The sequence below is a fragment of the Vidua macroura genome, chromosome 22 (assembly GCF_024509145.1).
Source record: "Vidua macroura isolate BioBank_ID:100142 chromosome 22, ASM2450914v1, whole genome shotgun sequence".
Classification (NCBI taxonomy): Eukaryota; Metazoa; Chordata; class Aves; order Passeriformes; family Viduidae; genus Vidua; species Vidua macroura.
In genome coordinates, this window is record NC_071592.1 from 7,395,441 (window position 1) to 7,419,976 (window position 24,536).

General features: G+C 49.7%; 1 protein-coding gene across 6 annotated transcripts; it reads left to right on the forward strand.

The window, feature by feature from the left end:
* ST14 (ST14 transmembrane serine protease matriptase) lies at positions 1–24,111 on the forward strand. Of its 6 annotated transcripts, XM_053997123.1 has the most exons (21): positions 1–102; positions 3,263–3,438; positions 3,932–4,099; positions 13,841–14,000; positions 14,222–14,349; positions 14,910–14,980; positions 15,393–15,553; positions 15,937–15,972; positions 16,248–16,485; positions 16,621–16,760; positions 17,163–17,260; positions 17,727–17,836; positions 18,641–18,771; positions 19,029–19,133; positions 19,500–19,607; positions 19,972–20,085; positions 20,270–20,398; positions 20,773–20,959; positions 21,608–21,882; positions 22,187–22,323; positions 22,860–24,111. In XM_053997123.1, exons 4-21 carry the CDS (start codon positions 13,844–13,846, stop codon positions 23,019–23,021), a joined length of 2,487 nt encoding a protein of 828 aa, XP_053853098.1. In that variant the 5' UTR covers positions 1–102; positions 3,263–3,438; positions 3,932–4,099; positions 13,841–13,843; the 3' UTR covers positions 23,022–24,111. The 6 variants fall into 6 exon arrangements, with proteins under 6 accessions (XP_053853098.1, XP_053853101.1, XP_053853099.1 ...); XM_053997126.1 differs by lacking the exon at positions 13,841–14,000 and having other exon boundaries at positions 14,226–14,349; XM_053997124.1 differs by lacking the exons at positions 1–102; positions 3,263–3,438 and adding an exon at positions 3,551–3,745.
* Positions 24,112–24,536: the final 425 nt, after the last annotated feature.

Sequence of the window (24,536 nt, forward strand, 5' to 3'; positions counted from 1 at the left end):
AAGGCTATCAGGGCCTGGAAAATAGAAGAGCAAACCTGCTGGAGGTCACAGTGCTCTCCCTGCATGCTGACACTGCTTGAAGAGTTAACAGGGACCTGCAAGGTGCTGGCATTGTTTGGAACTTGGTGTGGCTTTAACGTTTCTTTTTGTCATTCTGAAGCAATTTATGGACACAACAGAAAATTTTTCGGTTTTTGCTTGGAGAAGCGATGGCTGCTTGGTATTGTTAGGAAAATTAATCCACAAACATCAGAGGTTTATGTCCAAAAAGGAGACAGAGTCCTTTTACTTTATTCCAAAAAAGGGAGAGGCCATGGGGCATTCCCCTGGGGTCTCTTAAATTATTGGAGGACGCAGCCTCCTTTTTATCCTAATTTCCCGTCCGGATTTTCCTTCTCTCTTTCCCCATTGGCTGAGGTACTTGAGAGGTACAGACTTCCCATAACACCTGATACCAGAGATTTCCATCTAATGTATAACCCTCCTGTTTGATTTTTATTTCTTATGGAATTTAGGGTTTTTCCCCATTGTTTCTTTCATCTTTCAATGTCTAATTTCATTTATCAGCAAACCTAAAGTTTATTTGTAAAAGCAAGTATCTTTTTTCCATTCATCAATCAGTGGACTCCTTCCCATTGTTTCTTTTATCTCTCAGTGCTAGTTTTATCTACCAGCAGACCCACAGCTTGTTTGTAAAGACAAATCTGTCATTCCTCTCAGTATTTACAAGACGTGCATACAAAAACATGCTTATATATATATATATATAAATATGCTTGATTACTCAAAAAAATAAAAAGGAATTTGCAGAGGGCTTGACTTTTAAACTGCTTAAGCAAAGTGCTTGTAAATCAGCCTGTGGTGAGAATTATTCTTGAGTACCCAGTTATACAGTGAAATTATGGGTATGAGATTGTCACAAGCCCTTGAGTCACTGCAGCTTTATGAATGACTGACCTCCCTTTGCACTCCCTTTGTTTGTGTGAGGAAGTAAGTTCTGTTTCACGGCTAGGAGTGTCCTGAGTACCTTAATGACAATCAGTAATTTGGTAAGATGAGCTTTTGCGTCTGTCAGTGCTCCTGTACTGAGAGTGGCTTCCAGCTTAGGATGGCCCCTGAAATGGCTGTGAAGGTGCTGGTGCAAAGGCTGTTATCTGTCCTGTCACTTTTACAATTGCAATGTCATATAGCAGCCTCTGTACTTTACCAAAAATCCTAAACTTAGGTGGGCAGTTGTTCCAACCTCTGCTAGGACAGCTGGGAGGAGAGAACGCGTTAATGTGCAGAGCTGAGTCTTTCCCAAAAAGCCCTAAGTACAGTACTTCCTTGGCAGAAGATTAGCACCCTGTTCCTTTGAAGGGCAACAGGAAAGTTTAGTCTATTTTCAAGCAGCTGTGACCAGGAGAGCCCCCAGTCAGAGGGATGAGTCCTTTGTAATTATAATTGCAAAGCTGAATTAGGCTGGTTGATAGGATTTATTTTATTCTAATTTTTCAACTTGTGTTGAGGTGAATCAAAAAATGTGGGGAGGGTGAAAGGGTAGAGTTTTCTGCTCACTTAGCAAACCCAGGCAGTCCTTCCAGTGGGAAGGAAACTTCAACTGACTGTGTCTAGGCACCTGAATTTTTTTGTCAGTTTTGTCAAGAATGCAGAGTTTGCATTAGGACTGGATTTAATCCCTGCTTATCTTTTCCCTGCTTTTTTATGCTCTAAGTCAAGTATCAAAGAGAACAACAAGCGGGTGGGAACAGTGGTCCCAGTTCATAGATTCTCCAAGGGAAGTGCTCTCTTCTCTTAGGAGTTGAGATGGATTGCAAGATGAGGCAGGTTTCCCAACATTTCTCTGCCATCTGGTGGAAGGAATCCGGGAGCTGTCCTACAGCCCTTGGGAGTCAGCAACAAATATTTGAACTTCGGAGAATTGCTCAGTTCACCAACTTTTCATGCAGTGAGAGAGATGTAGTTTGGATATTACAAAAACTCAAAAGACACCTTAATGCTAGAATAGATTTTTGTGAGAGGAGGGGAGTTTCCAGACAAAATATTATACCCAGATATGATGCTTTTGGGGTGGAAGATGGACTAGAGTAGATCTGCAAGCATGATCCAGCCAGCAGGGAGTTCTAGTACCATCCAGGAGAGCACGGACTGATTCTCACCTCTGCCAGACTAAGATCTGGGGAAGAACTCACAACCTGTTTTCCTGCTTTAGGTGGGCACATCAACTGCATGTGCAGTTTGTTGTCTAAAAGACAGAGTTGGACCATGAAACATTATAAACCCTCCCTATGTACCCACATCCCTGGTCCTGTGCACCAACAAAGTGAGGGAGACAAGGGGAGTTGGTGAAAACTTCAAGCTGCATGCATTTGTCTTTAGTTGTTAAAACCAACACAAAGTCTGAACTTGTGGAAAATAAGGAGGCAAGGCAGGTAAGCTGAGGCAGCTCTGCCTGTTTGTAATAAACCAAAAATAAATGGACAATTCCAGCGCATTGTCTGCATCTCTCTGCTTTAAGCTAAGTCGGGGCCTTAGTTTACACATTCGCAGCTCGTTAGAAGACAAACTTTACCTGACTTGGAGCCTTGGGCGTGCCCAGTGGTTTCAAAACGCACTATGCCAGAAACCAGGCGGTCAGGCCTGTCCACTCTTGCATTTACAGTTTGGCTGGCAAACACTGCCGCTGCTGATTCAGAGCTCACAAAAGAGGTTCTCTGCTTTCACGAGCTTTTGAAGAGTTCAAGAAGGAGACCTAGCTGTCTTTATAGTCCTGGCAGCAAGGTTCTAGTGTTTCCTAGTGCTTTGTATTCCTTTGGGAGCCCCATGACTGACATGCTTCTGGCTGGCACCAGAAGCAGAGGCATGGGAAATAATACTCCTGGATTTTGGAAGCGAGTCTAGGAGCTGTCTGGGGTATGTTGGAGGCTGCCCTCATGCCCATGTCATCCCTGGGATGGAGCAGGGCACTAGACCCCTTAGTTCTGGCTAGCTTTCATGATCTCAGGAGGGCAAAGCTACTTCTGATCTCTGTCAAAATCATGCTTTTGGAGCAGGGCTCTCATTCCCGAGCTCGTGAGAGAAGCATTTGAGATCAAAGGAGAAGTTCCCATCCAAATGACACAATAATCCTTGAACAACTTTGGGAAGAGGAGTGCCACCTCCCTGTTCGGCTCCAAAGTAGCATGTGGCCAATTGAGGGCAACTCACTACACTTTTCCAGCTCCCATTCTCCACAATCAGTAATTATTCCCTTGCATTGCAGATGGAGAGGCTGGATCAGCCCAACGTGACTGTGCCCATCCCCAGCGGTACACAGCCTTTGCTCTGGGGGCTGCCTGTTCAGCTGGAAAGCACAGCGCTGCTGGATGACGTTTTCCTCTCCTCCCACTGAATCAGCCTTTTATTTACTCTTTGGAATGCAAAGTAACAGGACACCCTGTGAGTTTTATCTCTCTCCCAGTCTTTTGTAATGCTTTGGAAGTTGCCAGACCGGACGGAGCTTTGAGACGGGGTGGTTTCGGGGTTGCCTGGCAGGAAGCTAGGTGGGAGGGCACTGTCGCTGAAATTTGAATTTGGGAGTCGCGCTAAGAGTACAATCCTTGAGCCAAACTACGGGAAGGAAAAGCCTTTGTCCCTGACTGAATCCGGCCTGTCGCTGGTGTGGATGGATGGTGCTCCTTTGCTCCTGGCAACTGCCTCCACCAGAAGACTCTTCCCCCGCAGGCAGCCGGCTTTCTTTCCTTATGTAAGCAGTTTTTCCCTTCTTTCACGTGCATGGCATTCCCAGGGCTGGAAGCTGATGCGGAAGGATCCTGCCTGCCCCGACAGTGTTTGCTGCTCCTGCAGCTGATCCTTGTCTGGGGCTCGAGCTCAGGGCGATTTAGCTCTTGCAACTTGTACAGATTCTGACCAAGCCGGACTTGGTTCTCAGATTTCAGGGCTCGCCTTCCTCCCAAACCTCGGCTCTGCTCTCAAGATGCTGTTGTGGCTACACTGAGACAACGAAAGGAAGAGGAGGAGGTGACAGCTTTTATTGGATAAATTGGTTCCAGCGGGAGCAAACAGAGGCTTTGCGGTTGACTGCTGCCATTGCGTGAGGGTGAGTGCCTTGAACTTCATGCTTTATTGGGTTTTCACCGTGCCTCGGCTGGGCTCAGCATCTTTCAGTTAGACATGGAGGTCTCTCACCAAAAAAAGCACGTGGCAGACAGGTTGGGAATTGTTATTGTATGTTTTGGGGCTGTACACTCCCCAGGAGGGGACCTGCTCCCACCACGGTGACTTGGTAATGGCTGCAGCACAGCCACGAAGAAAATCCCTGTGCTCCAGCAACAGGGAAACCAGAATCCTGGTATTGAGGCCTCGAACCAACCGCCTCCCAGCTATATAATATTTATATTTTGTACATGTATTGCTTGCTGGTTTTCCCCACGGTGATTGTGTCACCTTATTCAAAGAGGGCTCATGAATTAGTTTGTAAAATGTCAGTGGCTTGAATGGCAAGAAACAGTGAGCATTCACAGCTTTGTGTCGAACCAGGGATTGTGGGTCTTCACATTTTACCCTCATCATCCACATCCGTGAGCATCAGCCTGGAGGAGATCAGTGGATGCGCCGAACAGGAAGAATGTGTAGAATGTAGGAGGAGCAGTGGTTCGTCTGAGAGCAGCTGCTTTGTACCCAAAATACGCTGTTTCACGGGGGTGTTAAGACAGGCTGCAGCCAGGCAGGTAAGGGAGTGGCTGTAAAAACAGCGCTGGGCAGGGCTGGGCATCAGCGGGAGCGCTGAGAGCTCCTGACATCAGCAGCTTGACTAACTCGGCAACTTTTCGAGAGGAGTACCTTAAATCCAGGGATGCTGCCTCCTGTGCCGTGTTCCGCGGTGGGTGGAATTGTGGCAGCTGCTGAGGGGACAGGGGAGGCGGTGGTTTGTGTGTTTCTACACCACAGCAGGATCAGAGACCTCACTCCGTCTCTATTTTTTCTCCCCAAAAAACACCTGCAAAAAGCCTGCAAAACTTCTGCTCCACAGGAGACAACATAGAGCAAGGGAAAACAAAGGAGACTCAGCAAGGGATTTTCTGCGTGTGATCAGCCAGAAGCTGATTGTTCTACCAGAGCAAGAGTTGTGCGAAATTTTAAGTGTTCAAATGTTTAAAAAATTCAGTTTCAGGGCTGGATGTAATTGGTGTAAAAAGGTTTGGATGAGCAGTGGGGTGGCCAGTTCAACTTTTGGTGGGCATATCACATATTCATATGGACTGTCACATGTAAGATGGAGAAAGGAAGAACTTTTACGTGAAAAAGTGAGTTTGAGCCAGCTATTTTAATCCTGACTTGCTCTTGAATGTGAGAAACCTAAATATTGGAGTGTGTGTATGAATAATCTTTTCAAGAAGGGGTAAATGGAGAAGTAAGACTAAATGCAGGTTTCAGTGTTACAAATTCTTTCAAACCTGCGTTAGAGTGTTCTCAGAACCCCAGTTCCTCCTTTTCCTCTCTGTTTAATATTAAACCACACAGCTGTTTAATTTAATATTAAACAGCCCCCCAGGGGCTGTTGCTATGTGAGCATCCTCTGAGTGCCACATTTGGGTGCACATCCAGTTTCTGCAGCACTGCTGTGTTGTTCACTTGGCATCCGGTCTCTGTTAGCCAAGAGAAAGCTCATTCCTACAGTGCTGTAGCCTTGCTGAGGGCAGGTTTCAGGCTGGGAAAAGGGAATATTTTGCTTCTGAGTGTACCAAATGTTTTTGGGAGCATGAGGCTTGTTCCTGGGGTAAACTGTCTGTTCATGCTGAGAGTGCCCTCTTTGCAGCAGGGTTTCATAGCACAATAATGTTGTCACCCGAGGAAGGATGAGACCCTGGATACACAAAGCTTTTCTTTAGGAACTGTGCATCTCTGCATGCCAGCCAGCCCTCCTACCGATTGCAGGATGGCTTCTCTTGGTATGAGACAAGATTTTTCTGGTTTCATTTGCTAAAGCAAAGCTTGTGGCTGAAAGATCCCTTGGGTGGTGCAGAGCTGATGTGGGGCTTTTGGGTGCAGCTTTTTGGGCACAGTGTTTTCCCTTATTTCTGTGGAGAGGAGAGGCAGGAGCGGCACAGCACCTGCGGGGTGTTTCCGGCTGCCCGCACCTGCCAGGAGCACAGGGAGGAGGAGCTGGGCACCGTGCCCAGGCCAGAGCCACCGCGCCATGGCGGCCTGAGCCGCACGGCACTGCCCTGGCCATGGAGCGAAGCCCCCCGGCCAACGGTGCTGGCGTGCGGTACAGCACCCAGCTGCAGGTGAGAGCACACCTGAGCGCGGGGAGCTCCCAGAACACCTGCCAGCCTTTTGCCGAGCTGCCTCGTCCTCTGCTTGCTCTGGTTCCTTTGAGCCTGGTGGGTTCAGGGCTGCTCTGGATCCCTCAGGAAGGAGGGATTCCAGCTCACCCTTGGGTAAGGTCAGGAGAACCTGTTTGGGGGACGTTGCTGAGCTCAGCAGAGCAGGAAAAAAAAAAAAAAACAAAAAACCCAGCTTTGGGGAAGTGGAGATCACCTGTCTGTGCTAACTTTGGATCTCCTCGGCGTAGGTGCTGCCGTTGCTCCAGGGATTTTGGTTTCAGGTTAAGCTGAGGGCAGTGGGGTTGTGAGTAAAGGTAAACTCCGTGCTAGTGAGTTGTGTGCAGAGCCTGGCTCTGGGTGGTTTAGCAACAGATCCAACTAACCCTGTTGAAGCATCGTAAAGGCCAATTTTAACCGAGGGCTGTGGGGGCTTTATTTATTAACCTCTGCATTATCAGTGTGTTCTGAGACCTGAGTGAGCTTCTTGTGTAGATCTTCCTGGCTGAGGGTTGGGCAGGGACGGCTGAGTTTGGGTTGCACCTCCAGAGCCTGTTCTGTGCCACAGAGCTGTTCCAAACACAGGGTTTTGGGTTAAAGCAGGACAGCAGCATTTCCCACCCTACCTGCAGGCTGTGTGGTGTCTGTCTCCGAGGCCTGGCTTTAGTAGTTATCTCGCAGCAACATAGGAGCTGCTGGTTCTGGCACTGATCAAAAAGCTGGCCTGCAGCAAGAAATTTTCTCTTGCTTCCAGTTCCACTGTCCGGTGTGTACCATGACTGGGATTGGGAAGGAGATGCTCTTGCTGAAGCAGTTCAGCTCAAGCTTCTTGTCCCTGGCCAGGCTGGGGTAACACTTGTGGGACACGATCTTCCCTGCCTGGCTTGTTCTCCTGGCAGAAGGTAGCTTTGTGCTCTATCTTTATGCAGGACTGAGGGCTCAAGTGGGTCCCTTCCCTGGTTCTGGATCAGTTTTCCCCCTGTGTCACTTCAAGAGAGACTGATCTGATCCAGAGAAGCTTCCCTGAAGACAGTACCTGCCCTCCTGGCAGGAAACAACCCAAGGATTTTGTCACCCATGGACTGTTGTTGGTCTTGGCCCCTTATTCCTCCACTTATGAGAGTGGTGGAAATTAGTGGTTTTGCAGTGTCTTGTGTCTCCTCCCTGTGCTGGTAAAGGAGCTGCCGTAGTTCTTGGGCTGAGGAGAAGCTGCCCCTCTTCCTTGGAAAGGTGCGGAGTGTTTCCTTGGGGTAGTGGCTGGCAGGTGAGCTGCTGCTTGGGCCAGTTTGGCTGCTGTTGGTGCCAAAAGCAAACAGGGATAAGGAAGACACAATGAGAAAAGGGCTGAGGCCAGACCTTTGCTCAGCAAATGAAAGATCACTCTGTAAAACCCTTGAGGGAGCAGCGAGAGTGTTTTGAGGGCCTGGCTGTGGGGAAGGTATCAGGGCAAAGGTTCTCCCCTTGCCCGGGGTAGAATGTATCATTTCCATCCAAAGGCCGCCAGGGACAGACTGGGAAATAATTGCCCTCCAATATCCGGGCCATGGGCTGGGATGGGGAGGGAGCAGCCAACAGGGTTGGGGTTGGTAGACAGAGACTTTCCTGGTTGGAGGTGCTTGTGTTTTCCTTGCTGTTGGCTTCAAACATCAAAGACTAATGATCCTGATCCATCTCAGAACTGCAGGAATGAGTAAAGTGTCAAAAGGATTGTGGAGGGCTCCACTGCTTTGGTTAAGCTGCTGGAGGCAGTTCTGTTTTCCAGACAGTTCTGTCTGTACCAGGAAAGACATACGAGTGATTTAAATCAGCTGTTTGTATCTGTGGCATGTTTCTCTGCTGCTCTTGGGACATCAGTGTGTTGTAAGGAGGAATTTCATGGCCCATAGGTCCACAGATCAGGGCTGTAGGGTACCTTTATTCCCAGCTTCTCCCCAAGAGTTGCTAAGATTTAAGTGTAAAATTCTCTGCTACCACAGACACACAGAAGCGTGTTAGCTTTTTCTGAGCTACTGTGATGCAGGACAGAGCTGCACTGATCAGCCTGGATGGGGCAGCAAGCCAAACCTGTGCTATCTCTGCAAACATTAACATTAGTTTCTTCTGTAATAAACCTAAAGGAATTTGTTTTCTCATATGACTCAGAGTGGTCACAAGACAATCTGCTGTAGAGGGTTAAGCTCAAACTTGGTATGTGAAATAGGTGTGTGTGACCTGTATCTTTGACTATTGCACCTGCCCTCTGTGCCTGGAAGATGCACAGTCTGGAGGACTCTGTCCTTGATCTCTTGCCCCCTATTCCCTTTTTAGTTTTGATGTCATCATTTTATACCTTCATTGCCCTTAATACAGAACTGAAGATGAAAAATAATGCACTGGCAAAGTTTCTTCAGTGCTTTGCTGCCTGTGGTGAGGCAGCACAGCACAAATGCATGTTTACATGTAAACTTCACTTTCCATATGTGCTGTTTCCATGTATTTCTTATCAAGAGTAAGAAGAGAAGTGAGAAGATGATTCTTATCAGATCTTTTTCCAGAGGAGTTGTTTGGGGTTGCAGCAAGAATTGGTGCAGGAGTTGATTTAAGGATGGTGTAGCTGTACTTGAGCTACTTGGGTGAAATAAGTTGCACATGCTGTTTACATTTGATTTACTTTTTCCGATGGGTAACAGGCTGTTTTCCCTCATACCAGTACCACAAAGCTGATGTTGGCTTTCAGTGTGATTCAGGAATTCTCAGCTTTTGAAAATACAATTTTCTGGCTCTTTTTGCCACACAAGCCCACACTGTTGGTCTCCTGAGCTCTGAACTGGCTTGCTGGCTGTCTTGAGACTGGGGCTCAGTCAACGGGTCATTTCTCATGTTGTATTTGTTTTAGTTTTTATTGAACACCACCCGAGGCAGGTGTGACTAAAAAAGGGGAGGTGGGAATTGCCTCTTAGATACACAGGCTGGGATCTGCAAGTTGTAATTACCCTCAAGAGTCTAACCATGCAGTCCAATGACGGCCTCATCTCTGACCTCCATATGCCTCCTCCAGCCTGGCATTTCATGGGTTCCTTTTCTTGGTTGTGTACATTGGTGTCAGATGGTCACATTTTTTTGCCGTGAGATTTTATTTGGTTGCACACCTGCTCTTACCTTGTATGATCTGAGCGGCTTTGGCCCTGAGCAGTCCTGTGGCAGACTGGCAGATTCTGAAGTTGGAAAAGTCAAAGGAAGTAGGTAAATCTCATGTCTGGTGCTGGATGAACAAATGAACTGGTGGTCATAAAGGACAGGTGAAACTAATGGCCAAGAGCCCAGTCCTTCTGTGGGTCAGAGTCCTGTGAACAGATGCAGACACTGAGGGAGAGATGAAGCGCCTGTTTTGGAGGAGAGGGGAACAGTAAGGGGTTTGGTGCCTGGGACACATCACCATCTGGGAGTGCCAAACAAGGCAGAAACCAGCCTCTATGCAGCATGCTGATTCCAGTGGGACCCCTGCTTTGCACACGTCATGATGGAGAGCCGAATTCTATGGCATATCCCAGCTTTTCCATGATCCCCTACTGAGGAGAATCTCTCTGCTTTCCCGTAAGATCTCCAGTGCAGAGCTGGTTCCCACTGCCCCCTTGTGCCAGCTGCATTTCCTGCTGACAGAATTAGTCACTTCTGCATCTGGTTTGTCCAGTTGGACGGAGCACAGTCACAGTCTAAAAATACATCGTGTGGCTTACAGAAGGAGGAGTGGGAGGTCTGCTCTTCCCAGAACTGAGCTCAGACTCTGTGCAGAGGAGCAGGAGCCCTCCAAGCACTCTATAAATCCATCTATGTGAACTTCTTTTCCAAGTTTCTTCATGGAGTTGGTACTCCAGGGGAAACTGAGGCATGAGAGATCTGGGGCAGTGCCTGTCTGAACCTTTCCCTAGATTTGCTTTGCTGCCACAGCTGATGCTGTGACCAGTGTGGGTCACACTCCCTGTGTGGGGAAGCCTGGCCATACTGGCAAGGACTGTGTGGGGAGGAGCAGGAGGAAGTAACTGTTAAAGTGACTAAGGCAGAGAGAATATCCAGGGAGGTTTTCTGTTAATAATGTTTATTGGAGCAGTTTCCTTGAGAAGGATGAGACAGTCAGACCTTGAGTCACTTGGGGCTAGAGACGGTTTCTGGAGGAACCATGGACAAGGTGAGACTAGTACGTGTTCAGCTCCTCTAGTTTACAACTGCTACTGTTCAGAGCATGAGAAGGAAATGTGCAGCCATCCACTAAAGGAGATTAACATTGCAGTTGTCTCTTTCTTGATTTAACTGTGATCTTTGAGCCTATCTTGCCTGTGATTTCATCTGTTTTCCATCTAGCTTAGAGGATGGTGACAGGATATTTTTCCTCTCAAGTGTTGGACGTGAAGGGGATGTGGAGCACAGGGAGTGAGAGGGGCAGAGGCTGAGCTGCACTTATGGGGCACAGGCTAGTCTGGTCCTCAGGTCAAACCGGTGGTTTTTGTGCAGTGTTGCAGTGCGTTGCAACTGGGTTCCTCATGTCCAGGGAGGGTGCAGCTGCTGGCGCCGGGTGTGGGAACGAACGAGACTGGTCCTTGTTTCAGAAAGCTCAAGAATCCATTTATTACCTCCGGGGAGGAGGGGCGGGATGGAGAGGAAAGACTGGGCAAAGGCAGGGTCGTGGGGTTTTTGTAGGGTATCACAGGGGTAGAGTCAGGGTTCTGGTCAAGGGAGGAGTTATTAGCAACACAAGAGGGGTAAGATCAAATTCCTGTCTCTTAGGAGCAGGGACATTCCACAGTGCAGAGTGTGGGCAGGGAGGTTTCAGCCTCTTAGAGTTCAGGACACGTCGCCTCATCTGAAACCTTCTACAGAGCCTGATTCATCATTCCAGCAGTGCTTGGGGGAGGCTTCATATTTTTCACTGGATATTGGGAAGAGTTTGCAGGAATGGCTGTTTCTTACCCAGGCTGTGATGGGTGAGGGCTCTTCACACAAGTGTCTGTGCTGGCTGAGGAACATAATGGCGTCCATGAGGTATGGGAATGGGAGAGGACGAGAGCTGGAATACAACGCAGAGGGTGAGGAGGGAGGGAAACCTCTTTGGATCATGCCTCCTATCTACTTGTAGTCACAGGGTAACTTCTGGCAAGTAACAGTGTCAGTTGCTGCTTGTGCACCTTGTACTGGAGGAAAATCAAAAAGTAACCTTCCCAGAAGTCCCTGCACTCCTGTCACTTCTCCTGTGTTGCTGCTGGCTCAGCTTTGGAGCAAGAACAAACTGACGAAGGCATGCTGCAAACTCTCACAGGTTTAACGTTTTTCATACTTTTTTTTTCCCAAGGAAGGCAGAGAAATTGCCTAAAGAAAGAGCAGATGGTGAGTTTTCCTGCCTAATTTCCTTGCTCCTAGGAGCAGTGCGTGTGCCTGTGTGTGCTGGAGGCAGAAGGGAGCTCTGTTTGCCTTCTGATTTAATCACAGCGATGATTTTCTCCCTGGGAGAGTTTTCTCTCTGCAAGGACACAATCTTTAGCTTAAAGGGGATGTTACAATGCATCAGCCACATTGTTGTGCAGTGTTGTACAACAGGAGCTCCTGCTTGCTGCTGACCCTTATTTTTTTTGGGCAGTTTGGTGAAACTGAAGTGTATGAATTCTGCAGAGGGCTGAAGATCCCTGCTGCTGAAGAGTTTTCTTATGGAAAATTGGTTTTCTTTGCAGTTCTTCCTCACTGGCTCCAGGAAGTCTGGGGAAACTGATAGATCATTTAAGCACCTGAGAATGTCTTCTTGCCATAGGCTCCTTCAGATGGTAATAAAGAATGAAATACTTTGCTTCCTGCCAACAATATATTGGAAGCAGCAATGTCTTGGAAGTCCTGAGAAGGCTCAGCATTGTGAGCAGCCCTGTGGAGGGAGAGAGGATGTGTTTGCAAGTTTTGTGGCCAGTTTCTTCTCTTTACCAAGTTTTGGGGGGTTTATTTCATGATTGGAAAACTGGTAGGGGCCAGTTTGATAGACAGTGTGTCAAACTCCAGGTAGTCTTGACTTTGACTGAAGAATTTCTTGATTTAGGGTATCTCTGTGTATTTAAGCTTTATTTTGTGTGCCATCTGTTTTGAAGTTTCTTTGGGTTATATCTTCAAGCTTTTCCTGTATGATCAGAAGACAAACAGGATTCAGAGCATTGCCCATGGAATTGTCCTCTGCAGCCCTGCTAGGTCTGTTTATTTTGGAGGTGGGTGGATTTTGGGGATGCAAACAGTTCTTTCTGTCTAGCCTTAGGCACTAAAACACAGAAATGAATGAATGCTCCTTCCCTGAACCACCAAATGATAAACTGTGGGGATTCTGAGAGCAGGTGGTATGGAAACTGGTGGGTTGGTCTGGTCTTGGTGATCTTCTGGTGTTTGCAGAGTATTAAACTTACAGAGTCATTGACAAAAACTCAGAGTAAGGTGCCTACCACTTCCCTTTCTGTTGTGAAGGGCCCTGGGCAAATACTGCAAGAAGGAGAGGCCGCAGTGGGATGGTGGAGGGTGGGAGGAGAGCACAGGCACTGGGTGAAGCAAAGGGCAAAAGAAGTAGGGGAATGGTTCAAGTGGGAGCTGGACTTTCCTGTCAGGCAAGGCTGAGGAAAGATAAGGTGAAGTACCTACTGGAAATTCAGTGAGGAAATGCAGTGAAGATGGCTTTTTCCTTATGTCTGTACAGCAGGCTCAGAGATCCCTCTGTTAGCAGGATCCCCTTTGCTAGTTGTTTCTCATAGAATCCCAGAGTGATTTGGCTTGGAAGGGACCTTAAAACCCATCCTCCAGTCCTACCCCCCTGCCATGGGCAGGGACACCTTCCACTAGACCAGGCTGCTCCAAGCCCTGTCCAGCGTGGCCTTGGACATTGCCAGGGATGAGGCAGCCACAGCTTCTCTGGGCAACCTGTGCCAAGGCCTCACCACCCTCAGAGGGAAGAATTTCTTTCCAGTATCCCATCTAACCTGCTATCTTTTCATTTCAAAGCCTGTGTTCTATGAAGCTATATCCCTCTTGTCCATATTTTTCCTGAATTTAGGGGCTTGTGGCATTTGTGAAAATGTAAAGGAATGAAGCAGCTTGATTTCTTCTTTTAGGGAAATGCTATTTATAGCACGCTGTGCCCCATGAGCTCTGGGTGACACACCTGCATACAATGAGCACTTTGTGGGGGTGAATTTTTCTCTGCAGTTTCATCTGCTGAGGCAGATCTTGGAGCCTGTGGGCTTGTGACCTGCCATGGTCACAGGAGGGTGTGTGGACTTGCCCCTGAGTTTGCTTGAGCTCGTTATATTAGGCCCAAAAAGGAATTAGGTGTGTGCAGAAGAGAAAAGAAGAAACCTTCAGGATTTGTCCTGCCATGGCTGTGGAGCTGCCAACACTGAGGTTTGCCCTCAGTGCTGCTGCATTCCTTGTCCCCTCACCTGCTTCAGGCTGCTCTGTGGCTGGACCTCCCCAAGCTAGGTTTTGAGAACAGCTTTCCCACTGTCCTGCCTTCCCTCTCCCAGGACATGAACAACCTGGACGAAGGGGTGGAGTTCCTCCCTGCCATGAACTCCAAGAAGATGGAGAAGCGCGGACCAAAGCGGCAGGTGGTCGTCACTGTCCTGATCATTGTTTTTCCGCTTGTCTCCCTCACCACTGGCCTCCTGTTTTGGCACTTCAAATGTGAGTGTGACATCTGGTGGGTGGTGACATGTAGGGTAACACCCTGGGAACGTATCCATCCACATGGAAAAGCTTTGTTACCCGGTGTTGCTCACATGTGCCCTCTCAAGCTCTGGAGACACCATTTCCACCTCCCTGCCCCAACTGCTGTCACTGGGAATATGCTGTGACACCAGTCCCAGCTCTGACTGCCCTTCCGACCCTAAGCTGTTCTCTTTCAGATAGGAACACACCTGTCCAGAAGGTTTTCAATGGCCACTTGCGGGTTCTGAACTGGGAATTCCTGGATGCCTATGAGAACTCCAGCTCTCCAGAGTTTAGTATGCTGGCCAAGAAGGTGAAGAGCACGGTAAGAGGTTTCGTGCCTCCCTCCTTCTGCAAGCAAGGAATTTTCCTCTTGCCCTATGGCCATGGAGATATGCCATGTAAGATTCCTTGGAGCTTTCCCTGCTTGCTGTGTCACACTGGCTGGGAGCAGGGACCTTCTTTGGAGCTGGATCTTGACATCCCAGCTCCAGCCCAGTGCCATGGCATCTCCCAGTGCCATAGGAGCTGCCAGGGCATGTCCCAGAATCACTGGATGAGTCAGGGCCATGAACTGAGGCAGAAGGGTGTCTAAAAGAGGCTGAAGCTGTGTCTGGTCTTGCCTCTTCCCTCAGACTTGGGGATTCACTTCCCCCAGGGAAGAGTGGGTGAGCTGAGTCAGAACAGGCTGTGATGGGCAGCTTTGTGCTCTTCTGGGGCTCTCAACTCTCCTTCTTTCTTTCTTTGGCTCTGCAGATTCCTGTACACAGGGATGCCAGATATGTGCCATGGTTTTCCTTTGCAGGCTTGAACCTCTGTCTGTCTTTAGCCTTTCTCTTTCCCTCACTTCTAGACATGCTGAACACTCCTTTTTAACCCTTTCAGGTGGAGGAGATCTACAGGAATCATGCTGATATTGGTCCTTACCACAAAGAGACAGTAATCACTGCCTTCAGGTGAGTGTTAGGCACTGCCTGAACGCCATCTAGGATGCCAGGATATCACACCAGCCATTTATCCTCCTTCCCAGGATGCTGGGATAGAAGCACCCCAGTAGTCACCCTGAGTGGCACAAGAAAGGGTGAACAGTAAAAAGTGACCTGAAAATGCTTTTTTTTTTCTGCCAGATGTCTTGGGAAAATCAAGGTGTGGTGCAGTGAACTGCAGTGGGTGGTGCCTGGCAGCATTGAGAGACTCCTCAGGCTGGCAGGGACCTTTGCTGTTTGCTTAACTTGTCATTGAAACTCTGCCTTCCCTATGGCCAGTCTCCAAAACTGGCTAATCAAGTAGTCTGGCCCCTTCTTCTAGTGGTATTTGAGTCCTCCCATGTCTGTCCTTGCCCTCATCCCACAACTACCCTTTCCACAGTGAAGGCAGTGTCATTGCCTACTACTGGTCAGAATTCCTTGTGCCCAAATACCGGGAAGAGAGTCTGGACAGAGCAATGGCTGACAAGCAGAGCCTGGTGCAGAGGTGGAACCCCCGCCTGAGAAACCCCATGCTGAAGGTGGAGTCAGTCATTGCTTTCCGTGAGTATTAGTTCCACTGTCCCTGGGCCTCTGCGTGGGACCAGGTGGGATATTGCTCTAGAAGGAGAAGGTGCTGGTCACAGCCCTCTCATGGAAAGCCAGCCTTGAGGGTGGTGTAAGGACATGGATGTCACAGCACAGCTTAATGGGATTTACAGCCTAAAGGGGGCTACACAGACCTGCTCCCCTTTGCTGAAATGCTCTGTGTTCCCCTCTGAGCCCAGGGAAGAGGGACAAGGATGAGTTCTCCCTCTGCAGAGGGAAAGTTTGCTCCCTCAGCTCTGTGAGGCCAGATCAATGACAGTCTGAGGAACAACCTCAGCTTTGTGCCCAGGGATTTCCCATAGCCCAAAGGGTGATGCCAGCTCTGTTTTCTCCTGCAGCTGTGGACCCCAGCATAGCTCACTCTGCCCGGGACAGTAAGTACAGTTCTTCCATCTCAGGGGTCTCTTTAGGGTGGTGTTTCTCTTGCAGGATGGGGAAGGGTCTGGAGAGAGGTACTCTGCATGCAAGGCAGACCCCTGTGTGCTTCTTGGAGCTGGTTTGGGGTTGGACAGACTGTGGCACAGGCCTTGCTGTTATCCAGGAAGAGACATCTGCCCTGGGATAGCCTGCAGGAGTTATTCTCTTAATCCCAGGGAAAGGCAGAGCAAGGCTTCTTTGCCTTGTTAACTGTTCCCTACTCTCTGGGCAGACAGCTGCATGTTCTCCCTTCACGCCAAGGAAGGGGAGGTCACCAGTTTCACCACGCCGGGCTTCCCCAACAGCCCATACCCCAACAATGCCCTCTGCTACTGGGCATTGAGGGCAGATGCCAGTTCCAGCATCAGTCTCACCTTCAAGACCCTGGAGCTGGAGCCATGCAGAGATGACAGTGACTACATCAAGGTGTATGACTCTCTGAGCCCTGTGGAGCCCCACGCCTTGGTTAGGTGGGTATTCCTGCATGGCACCAAGTCCAGGGTGATCCTGCAATGTCCTGCTCCTGCCCCTGCTCAGAGCTGAGCTGTGCTGCTTGAGGCTCCCTGTGCAGCAGTGCCTTACGGATTCTGTCCTTTGCTTCCTAGGCTCTGTGGGAATTATGCTCCGTCCTACAACCTGACTTTCCTGTCCTCCCAGAACGTCATGCTAGTCACGTTGGTTACCAACAAGGAGGGGCGATTCCCTGGCTTTAAGGCTGAGTTCTTCCAGCTCCCAAAGATGAAAGGTAAGCAGAGGCCTTGGCCTGTTTCCCCATGTCTCCCTGCCATGGGCAGCTAAACAGGGAGGTGGCTGTGGCTGTAGTCAGTTTGTCAGGGATGTTTCCAGGGCTGGAGCACCTGGAAGCAGGTCACCCCTTGGTGCTTGCCTTGCCTACAGTGTTCTTGGCTGCAGTAAAGATGTCCCCCCAAGGAGGCAAAAATGAGATATTGGATTAGAGATGCAGATTGATGGAAGCACCTAATTGATCTCCTGGGTTCTTTCAAGCCTTAGAGCAGAGCTGCTCTCTCCAGAGAGTGAATTAGCCTTGTTAGAGACTGTTGCCTCTGCCTCCAATGACAGCCAGCTGAGGCTTGGAAAAACCACATCTAAATCTCTAATTTGTTATTACCTTCCTGCTTGTTTTTAGCCTGCGGTGGGATCCTGAAGGGAGACAGTGGCACCTTCACAACTCCCTATTACCCAGCACACTACCCCCCAGACATGGACTGTGTCTGGAACATTGAGGTGAGATGGGCCCTCTCTTTCCCTTAACAAGTCCTGATCATACAGGACATGGTGCTCACAGCAGCTGGGGCTCAGAGGCTCCAAGTCTGGCATGACTGAGGGAGCCTTTAGGAGCTGGAGGCAAAGGCAGAAGAGGTTGCAAGAGGCCTGAACCCCATAGGAGCCCATGAAAAATCCTGTAACTTCACACAAGAAGGATGAGAGTGTGGGCTTTGGGACTGGCCAGTTACTGGCTGTTGACCAAAGGTCTGGCTTCCACCCCTCTGTATGCCTGTTCCACTGGGGGTTCTGGAGCTAGGGTGACTCTGTGACTTTTATGAAGCTGTTTCTTTTCCTGCTGGAAAACTGACTTCCCCCTTTTAGTTATCTTCTGTCCTCCCCCCAAGCACAACCCTCTTCCTGTGAAACTATTCCTTTTTCCTTGCTCCAGAAAGCAACATCCCACTGACTGTGCTTCCTTTTGCAGGTTCCCTCTGTAAAGAATGTGAAGGTGCGTTTCAACATGTTCTTTGTGCTGGAGCCTGGGATCCCAGTCAGCTCCTGCACCAAAGACTATGTGCAGATCAATGGCACAAGGTGGGTGTTGGATGGCTGAACCCATGGAGTGACTTTATTTGGTTAGGAAAGCACAGAACCTTGTGCTTTCCTTAATCTGCTGTGGGAACAAGTGTGCTGGTGCTGTCAGGGCTGGGAGGAGGCAGGAGGGTGCCCAGAACTGCCTCAGGATGAGTGGGGAGCTCCACACTTGGTTCTGTGGTGTGTTGCAGCTGAACCACCCCCCAGATACTGTGGAGCATCACAGCACACAGCTCATGTTTCGGAAGGCAGGAACATCTGGGGTGGGTTTGCTTGAACGAGCAGCTCTCCATTCTCAGGGCATTCATATCCTGGGATGCATTTCCAGATGCATTCCCCAGCCTGATATAAGCTGGGCCAGACAGAAAACTTAGTACCTCACAGGGAGGTGATTAATCTTGTTTCACAATGTTTTGGACGAGGGAGCTGACCCTGCCTCAGAGAGAGGGTTTCAAAGTCAGCACCTGCGTCTGCAGTGCTGTTCATGTACATGATTCCACTTGCCCATGGTGAGATGGGATCCTGCATGAGTCTAGTGTATCTGAGATCAGACACATGGGGCAGGCAGGGATGTGGAAGAACTTGTTCCCAGTCATTCCTAAAGTCACAAGTTTGTGTTTACAACTGGCCCAAACCTTCTGCCAGCAGCAGCAGAATTTGGACCCTGAGGCCCAGCAGTCTGTGCTGGGATCAGACCTGCTCCCTGCCCCCTCAGCTCCCTGAGTGTGGAGTGAGATCAGGGATAGGAGGTTTTCTTGGTGCTGACCTCCAGCCCTTTGACTGCTCTTTGCTCTCTCCCTGCAGGTACTGTGGGGAGCGCTCCCAGTTTGTGGTGGCCAGTACCACCAACAAAATTGAGCTCCGGTTCCACTCAGACCAGTCCTACACAGACACAGGCTTCTCTGCAGAGTTCCTGTCCTACGACTCCAGTGATCGTGAGTTGAAACCCTGGGGCTGGGGTGGGGAAAGTGATTTCCCTGAGATATGAGCTGTCCCTCCTCTATGTTTACACTGCCCTGTAAACTGGGAAGCAGCCTTTTCCAAGGGGATAGCAGCATGCCTTGCTTTCCTGCAAACCTCCTGGTCTTCCTGTTGTGTTCTGCTGTAAGCAGGCATAGGGGATGCTGCAGAAGGGATGTAGAGGGAACACCAAGACGGCTTATGTGTGGTTTTATCCCTTCCTCCCTCTCAGCCTGCCCTGGCAAGTTCACTTGCAACACTGGCCGCTGCATCGACAGGAGCATGCGCTGTGACGGGTGGCTGGACTGTGTGGACGGCAGTGATGAGAGGTCCTGCAGTAAGTCCAGCCTTGGTTTCTCTTTGGCACAGCATGGGAAAGGCCATGTTGCCCTGGGGTGGTTAGGCTTGTTCTGGGTAATGTGACTCAGTGCTGGCTGGAACCAGTGCTGCTGCCTTCCTCCAGGCTGGAGTGAGACTCAGTGTGCAATTTGGGATCTCTTCTCAGCATAAGAGGTGTGGGCTCCTGCTAATCCTGCCCTCTCCCAGTGGCATTGCTCTCTCTTTCCAGTTCCTCCCAGCTGGGAATGTGATTTTCTGTGTAATCCTGCTGGTTGTGGGTTTGGCTGAGCTGAGTGGTATGGAGGGACACATTTCATTACCCAACTGGGCAGGCTTTTCAGTGATTCTTACTCTGCTCTTCCAGCCTGTACCGAGCAGCAGTTCAGGTGCCAGAACGGCTGGTGCAAGCCCAAGTTCTGGGTCTGTGACAACGTGAACGACTGTGGTGACAACAGCGATGAGCTACAGTGCAGTGAGTGAACTCACCCTGCAGGCACAAAGGGCTAAGGGCTCAAGAGGCACATAGGGGCGATGGAGGCTCATGGGATGGAGGGAAGTGCTGTGCTGGAAATGAGCAGGCAAAAAAACCCAGGCATGATGAGTGCTCACCTGATACAGGTGAATGAGAGCTCAGAGGAAAGAAGGATGAGCAGAGGTGTAGGAATAGAAAGGGCTGAGTAACTTTGGTGGTGTGCAGTTTGGAGAAGAGATTTGAGACACAGTATTTTGGAGCTGCAGAGGCTTTACTTGTCTCAGGGAGGGGAGCTGGGCACAGCCGTGTGCTGAGGTGCAGCAGGATTCATGCCCAGCCCTCAGGAGCTGCTCTCTGTCCCCAGGCTGTTCAGCTGACAGCTTCAAGTGCGACAACGGGAAGTGTGTCCCCAGCACACAGAAATGTGATGGCAAGGACGACTGTGGGGATGGGAGCGATGAGGGCAGCTGCAGCACAGGTGAGGGTTGGCTGCAGGGTGACTGCCAGCAAACACAGCCTCTGATGGAATTCCTTGGGCTGGGCACCCTCATGTGTGTGTGTTTGCATGGGGTGTAAATGCCATGGGGTTGGGCAGAAGAGGTGGACATGATGTGAACTCCCCAGAACGGGAGTTAACCCCTGTGCCTCCATCCTGCCTGCAGCAGGCCAGACCACAGTCCCCTGCAAGGAGTACACGTACAAGTGCCGCAGTGGACGCTGCATCAGCAAACAGAACCCTGAGTGTGACGGGGAGCAGGACTGTGAGGACCACTCTGATGAGGACAACTGCAGTGAGTGCCTGAGGAATCGGGGAGACATGGGATTCTGGGCTGGGTCTCCCAGAGAAATACTCTAGTGCAGCAGAGAGAGCCCCTGGGTGTTTCTGTGCAGGAGCTTGATCTGGAAATATCCAAGCCATGTTCTTTAGCAGCCTGTGGGGTATCTGTGTTATTCAGGAAGGCTTAAATGGGTAATACAGGGGCTTATCTCCCCTTTACAGAGTTGGCCAGTAAATGTTGTAGCTAATTTAGCATCTGTGCAGAGAACATCAGCCCTTCCTGACATGGGTAACAGGGTATTTGTGCTATCAGATGTCCTGGAGGAACAGAGGGGAGGCGTGGGGTGGGAACAGGAGAAACCAAGCGCCCCTTCTCCTCTGCCCTAGACTGTGGGCTCCGCTCATACGTCAGGAAGTCACGGATCGTTGGTGGGCAGAACTCGGACGTGGGAGAGTGGCCGTGGCAGGTCAGCCTGCACGTCAAGGGCCAGGGCCACATCTGTGGGGCCTCGCTGGTGTCAGCAAGCTGGCTGGTGTCGGCAGCACACTGCTTCCTGCCACTGCAAGGCATCAGGTACCGGCCTCACATCCCTGTGCTTCTAGGTATTTCACAGAATCACAGAATAAGCTGAGTTGGAAGAAACCCTCAAGGATCACTGAATCCACCTCCTGGCTCTGCACAGCACCATCCCCAAGAGTCATACCATGTGCCCAAGAGTATCATCCAAATGCTTCTTGAGCTCGGTCAGGCTTGATGCTGTGGCCACTGCCCTGGGGAGTACCTGACCACTCTCTGGGGCAAAGAGCCTTTTCCTGATACCCAACTTAAACCTCCCCTGACACAATTTCAGGCTATTCCCTCTGGTCCTGTCACTGGGCACCACAGAACAGATATCTGAACAGAGTCTGCCCCTCTTCTCTCCCTCATAAGGAAGTTGTAACTGCAATGATGTCTCCCCTCAGTCTCCTCTTCTCCAGGCTGAACAGACCAAGTGCTCTCAGCTGCTCCTTGTACGGCTTCCCCTCAAGGCCCTTCACTATCTTCATTGCCCTTCTTTGGAAGTTCTCTAATAGTTTAATATTATTCTTATATCCTGGTGACCAAAACCACAATATTCCAACAGTGACTCTGAGAGGCATACCTCAAGGAAACTGTTTAAGGTAGTGAGCAGTGCTGTCTCCAAGATGAGGTCTCACTTTGTGTTTCATGGCCCCCATGCAGGTACTCAGACCCCAGCCTATGGACAGCCTACCTGGGGCTGACTGACCAAGGTGACCGCAGCGGCCCCAATGTGCAAACCCGCAAAATCAAGCGCATCATCTCCCACCCCTTCTTCAATGACTACACTTATGACTACGATATCGCTGTGCTGGAGCTGCAGAGCCCTGTCACCTTCACGGCTGTTGTCCAGCCCATTTGCCTGCCCGATGCCACCCACAACTTCCCTGTGGGCAAGGACCTGTGGGTGACTGGATGGGGAGCAACTGCAGAAGGAGGTGAGCACTGGCATGTGATTTGGGGCTGCATTGATGTATTTTAAACAGGTTGCCAGAAAAAGCTGTGGCTACCCCATCCCTGGAAGCATTCCAGGCCATGTTGGACAGGGCTTGGAGCAACCTGGCCTAGTGGAAAGTGTCTCTACCCATGGCAGGGGGTGGAACAAGACAGACTTTAGTTCTCTTCAAATTCAAACCATTCTGGGATTCTACAAGTCTATGATTTTTGTGTTTCTTGAGGGAAAATACGGGGAGCTGCTTAAAAATGTGTATTTTTACTTAAGGCGCTCCTTCATCTTGGCAGGCACGGGAGCCTCCATCCTGCAGAAGGCAGAGATTCGGCTCATCAACCAGACTGTGTGTAACCAGCTCCTGACAGACCAACTGACGCCACGCATGATGTGCGTGGGGATCCTGACCGGTGGTGTGGATGCCTGCCAGGTAAGGCAGCACCTGGATTTAGTGCTGGTTATTGGTTATTAGGCAGGGAGACAGGCCTTTGCTCAGCCCTGCTCATTCTGGTACTTCCACTTACATTTACATTTGGAACATAAAACAAATCTGTGGGAATTTTCCTGGATTCAGACAATGAACAGATTACAATGGGCACCAGCAGCAAGTTGTGTCGATGCATGACTTATGACTCCAAAACTACAGCCCAAAACCACAGGATTTAGACTCCATCTCATCAGATAGGACATACAGCCATACTCCAACTTCTGGCTGTTATTCAGAGTCTTAGTTAGCAAGCCAGGCTCCTTGACTGGTGTTTTATAGCTCTTTGTTCTAGCACTGTGGCTCTTATTGCCATGCTTAAATATTTGTTTCAGGGAATGGCCAAAAATTTGTAATGACAGCTGACTTCTTAGATGGGGATTTACTGATTATTTGTTGCTCAGTTTTTGTGATGACTTTAACACTGTGCACGAGAGTGATCTATGGAGTTGGTGCTTATGCTCCTGTGTGGTTCTGTGCAGGGAGACTCTGGGGGGCCCCTGGTCAGTGTGGAGCCCAGTAGTCGGATGTTCCTGGCCGGTGTGGTGAGCTGGGGCGATGGCTGTGCCCAGAGGAACAAACCTGGGGTGTACAGCCGGCTCACAAGCCTGCGAGACTGGATCCAGGAGCACACAGGCCTCTAGGGATGGATCCCTGCCTGGACACCTCTTGGACAGCAATGGCTGGAGACACTTGGCAGTGCCAGCCATGCACAGCCTCTACTGTGAACTTCAACCCTCCCTCTACCTCGCTGCAAGCGCCTGGGACTCCATGTGCAACCAGAGCTGATGGTTTGGTTTAGCCCTTAGTCTGAGAAATCCATGTTGGGAAAAGTTTCCCTTGTCGGGGGGGTAAGCTAGTGCAGCTCCCATGAACAATTTGAATGAGCCATCGATTCAAGATTACATATAGTAATAAACTTTAAAAAAATCTAATTAAAAAAAAGACAAACAGTTTGTGTTTAGAGGCAAACTTTATTGGACAAGTTCAAAAACAAGGTTTCAGCATATTATTCTAAGTCATGCATTTGTTTTCAAACAGCCATCCATACCCTTTCTCTAGTGTTCAGCCATAGCGAGGTTAAAGGGAGGTCTTACCATAGTTTTGGGGAGATTCCCTTTGAGATCCCACCCTTGTCCCACACCATGGTCTCCTCCTTCTGTCCTCTGTCCAGCTCTGCTTCTGGCATGGCCAAGTCCAGGATTGGGGGCCGGAAAGAGAGATGTTGGGCGGAAACACCACCACTCACCCCGAGGGAAGCCACAGGCAGAGCTCAAATGCCATCACTCACCCCAAAGAAAGCCATGGGCAGGGCTCAAACACTGTGAGGGAAGCCACAGGCAGAGCTGCTGGCACACGTGGAGGCCCAGAGCTCTTGGCATCACTGGATTGTGCCTTATGGTCACACTGAGCTGAGCTGATGCAGCTTCTGCTGAGCCCCAGGTGCCTGGAATCACTGTGAAGAACACAAGGGCTGCACTGAATTCTTCCTAGAGTGCTTCCCACAAGGACAACACCAGTCAGCTGTGCACACCAGGCTTACACCTATCTTACTTTTGTAAAGAAAAATGTGACTTGTGAATGTGCTGATTTTCTTCCTTTTTCCTCTGTAGTCTGTTCCTGCCCCAGCAAAGCAAACTCCAGCTGAGTTAGTCCCTTCCTCACCTGTAAATACATTGTTTTGTAAAACTCTCAGAACTGAGATGCTGCAATAAACTGGGATATTTTCTAATACTGTGGCTGTGTGGTTCTTTCTGAGCTTTTGTGCAAGTGTTCCTGAAACAGAAACCTACAACACAGATCCCCAGTGCTAAGGGAGAAGCTGAGCCTCTCCCAGTAAAGCGCTTCATTACTGTTATGCACAGCAGCGCCACTGTGGTGGAGAGACATGCAGAAATCTTCACAAGAAACAACTGTAAGGGCTCATAGGAGAATAGTTTGTGCCTCAGCCCTCCCTGCAGAGTTAAGGAACATTCTGAGATCTGTGCTTACACAATGCTACAGCAACACAAAAGGAAGCATTTACTGTGGTCCTTCCCTTGCCCAGGGAGCATCAGCAGCACTTTTACAGCACTGAGCAAATAGAAGTACAAATGTTTTCATTCCAGTGTCCCACAGTTTGCAATTGAGCTCCCCAGACACTAAAAGCTTCCCTAAAC

What these genes read in the sequence shown, in the direction of transcription:
- ST14 (XM_053997121.1), top strand. Translation starts at nt 6,234, where the DNA reads ATGGAGCGAAGCCCCCCGGCCAACGGTGCTGGCGTGCGGTACAGCACC. An exon ending in CCAAGAAGGTGAAGAGCACG is followed by an intron (nt 14,350 to 14,909) that starts GTAAGAGGTTTC and finishes TAACCCTTTCAG; the next exon opens with GTGGAGGAGATCTACAGGAA. An exon ending in CAGTGATGAGAGGTCCTGCA is followed by an intron (nt 19,134 to 19,499) that starts GTAAGTCCAGCC and finishes CTGCTCTTCCAG; the next exon opens with CCTGTACCGAGCAGCAGTTC.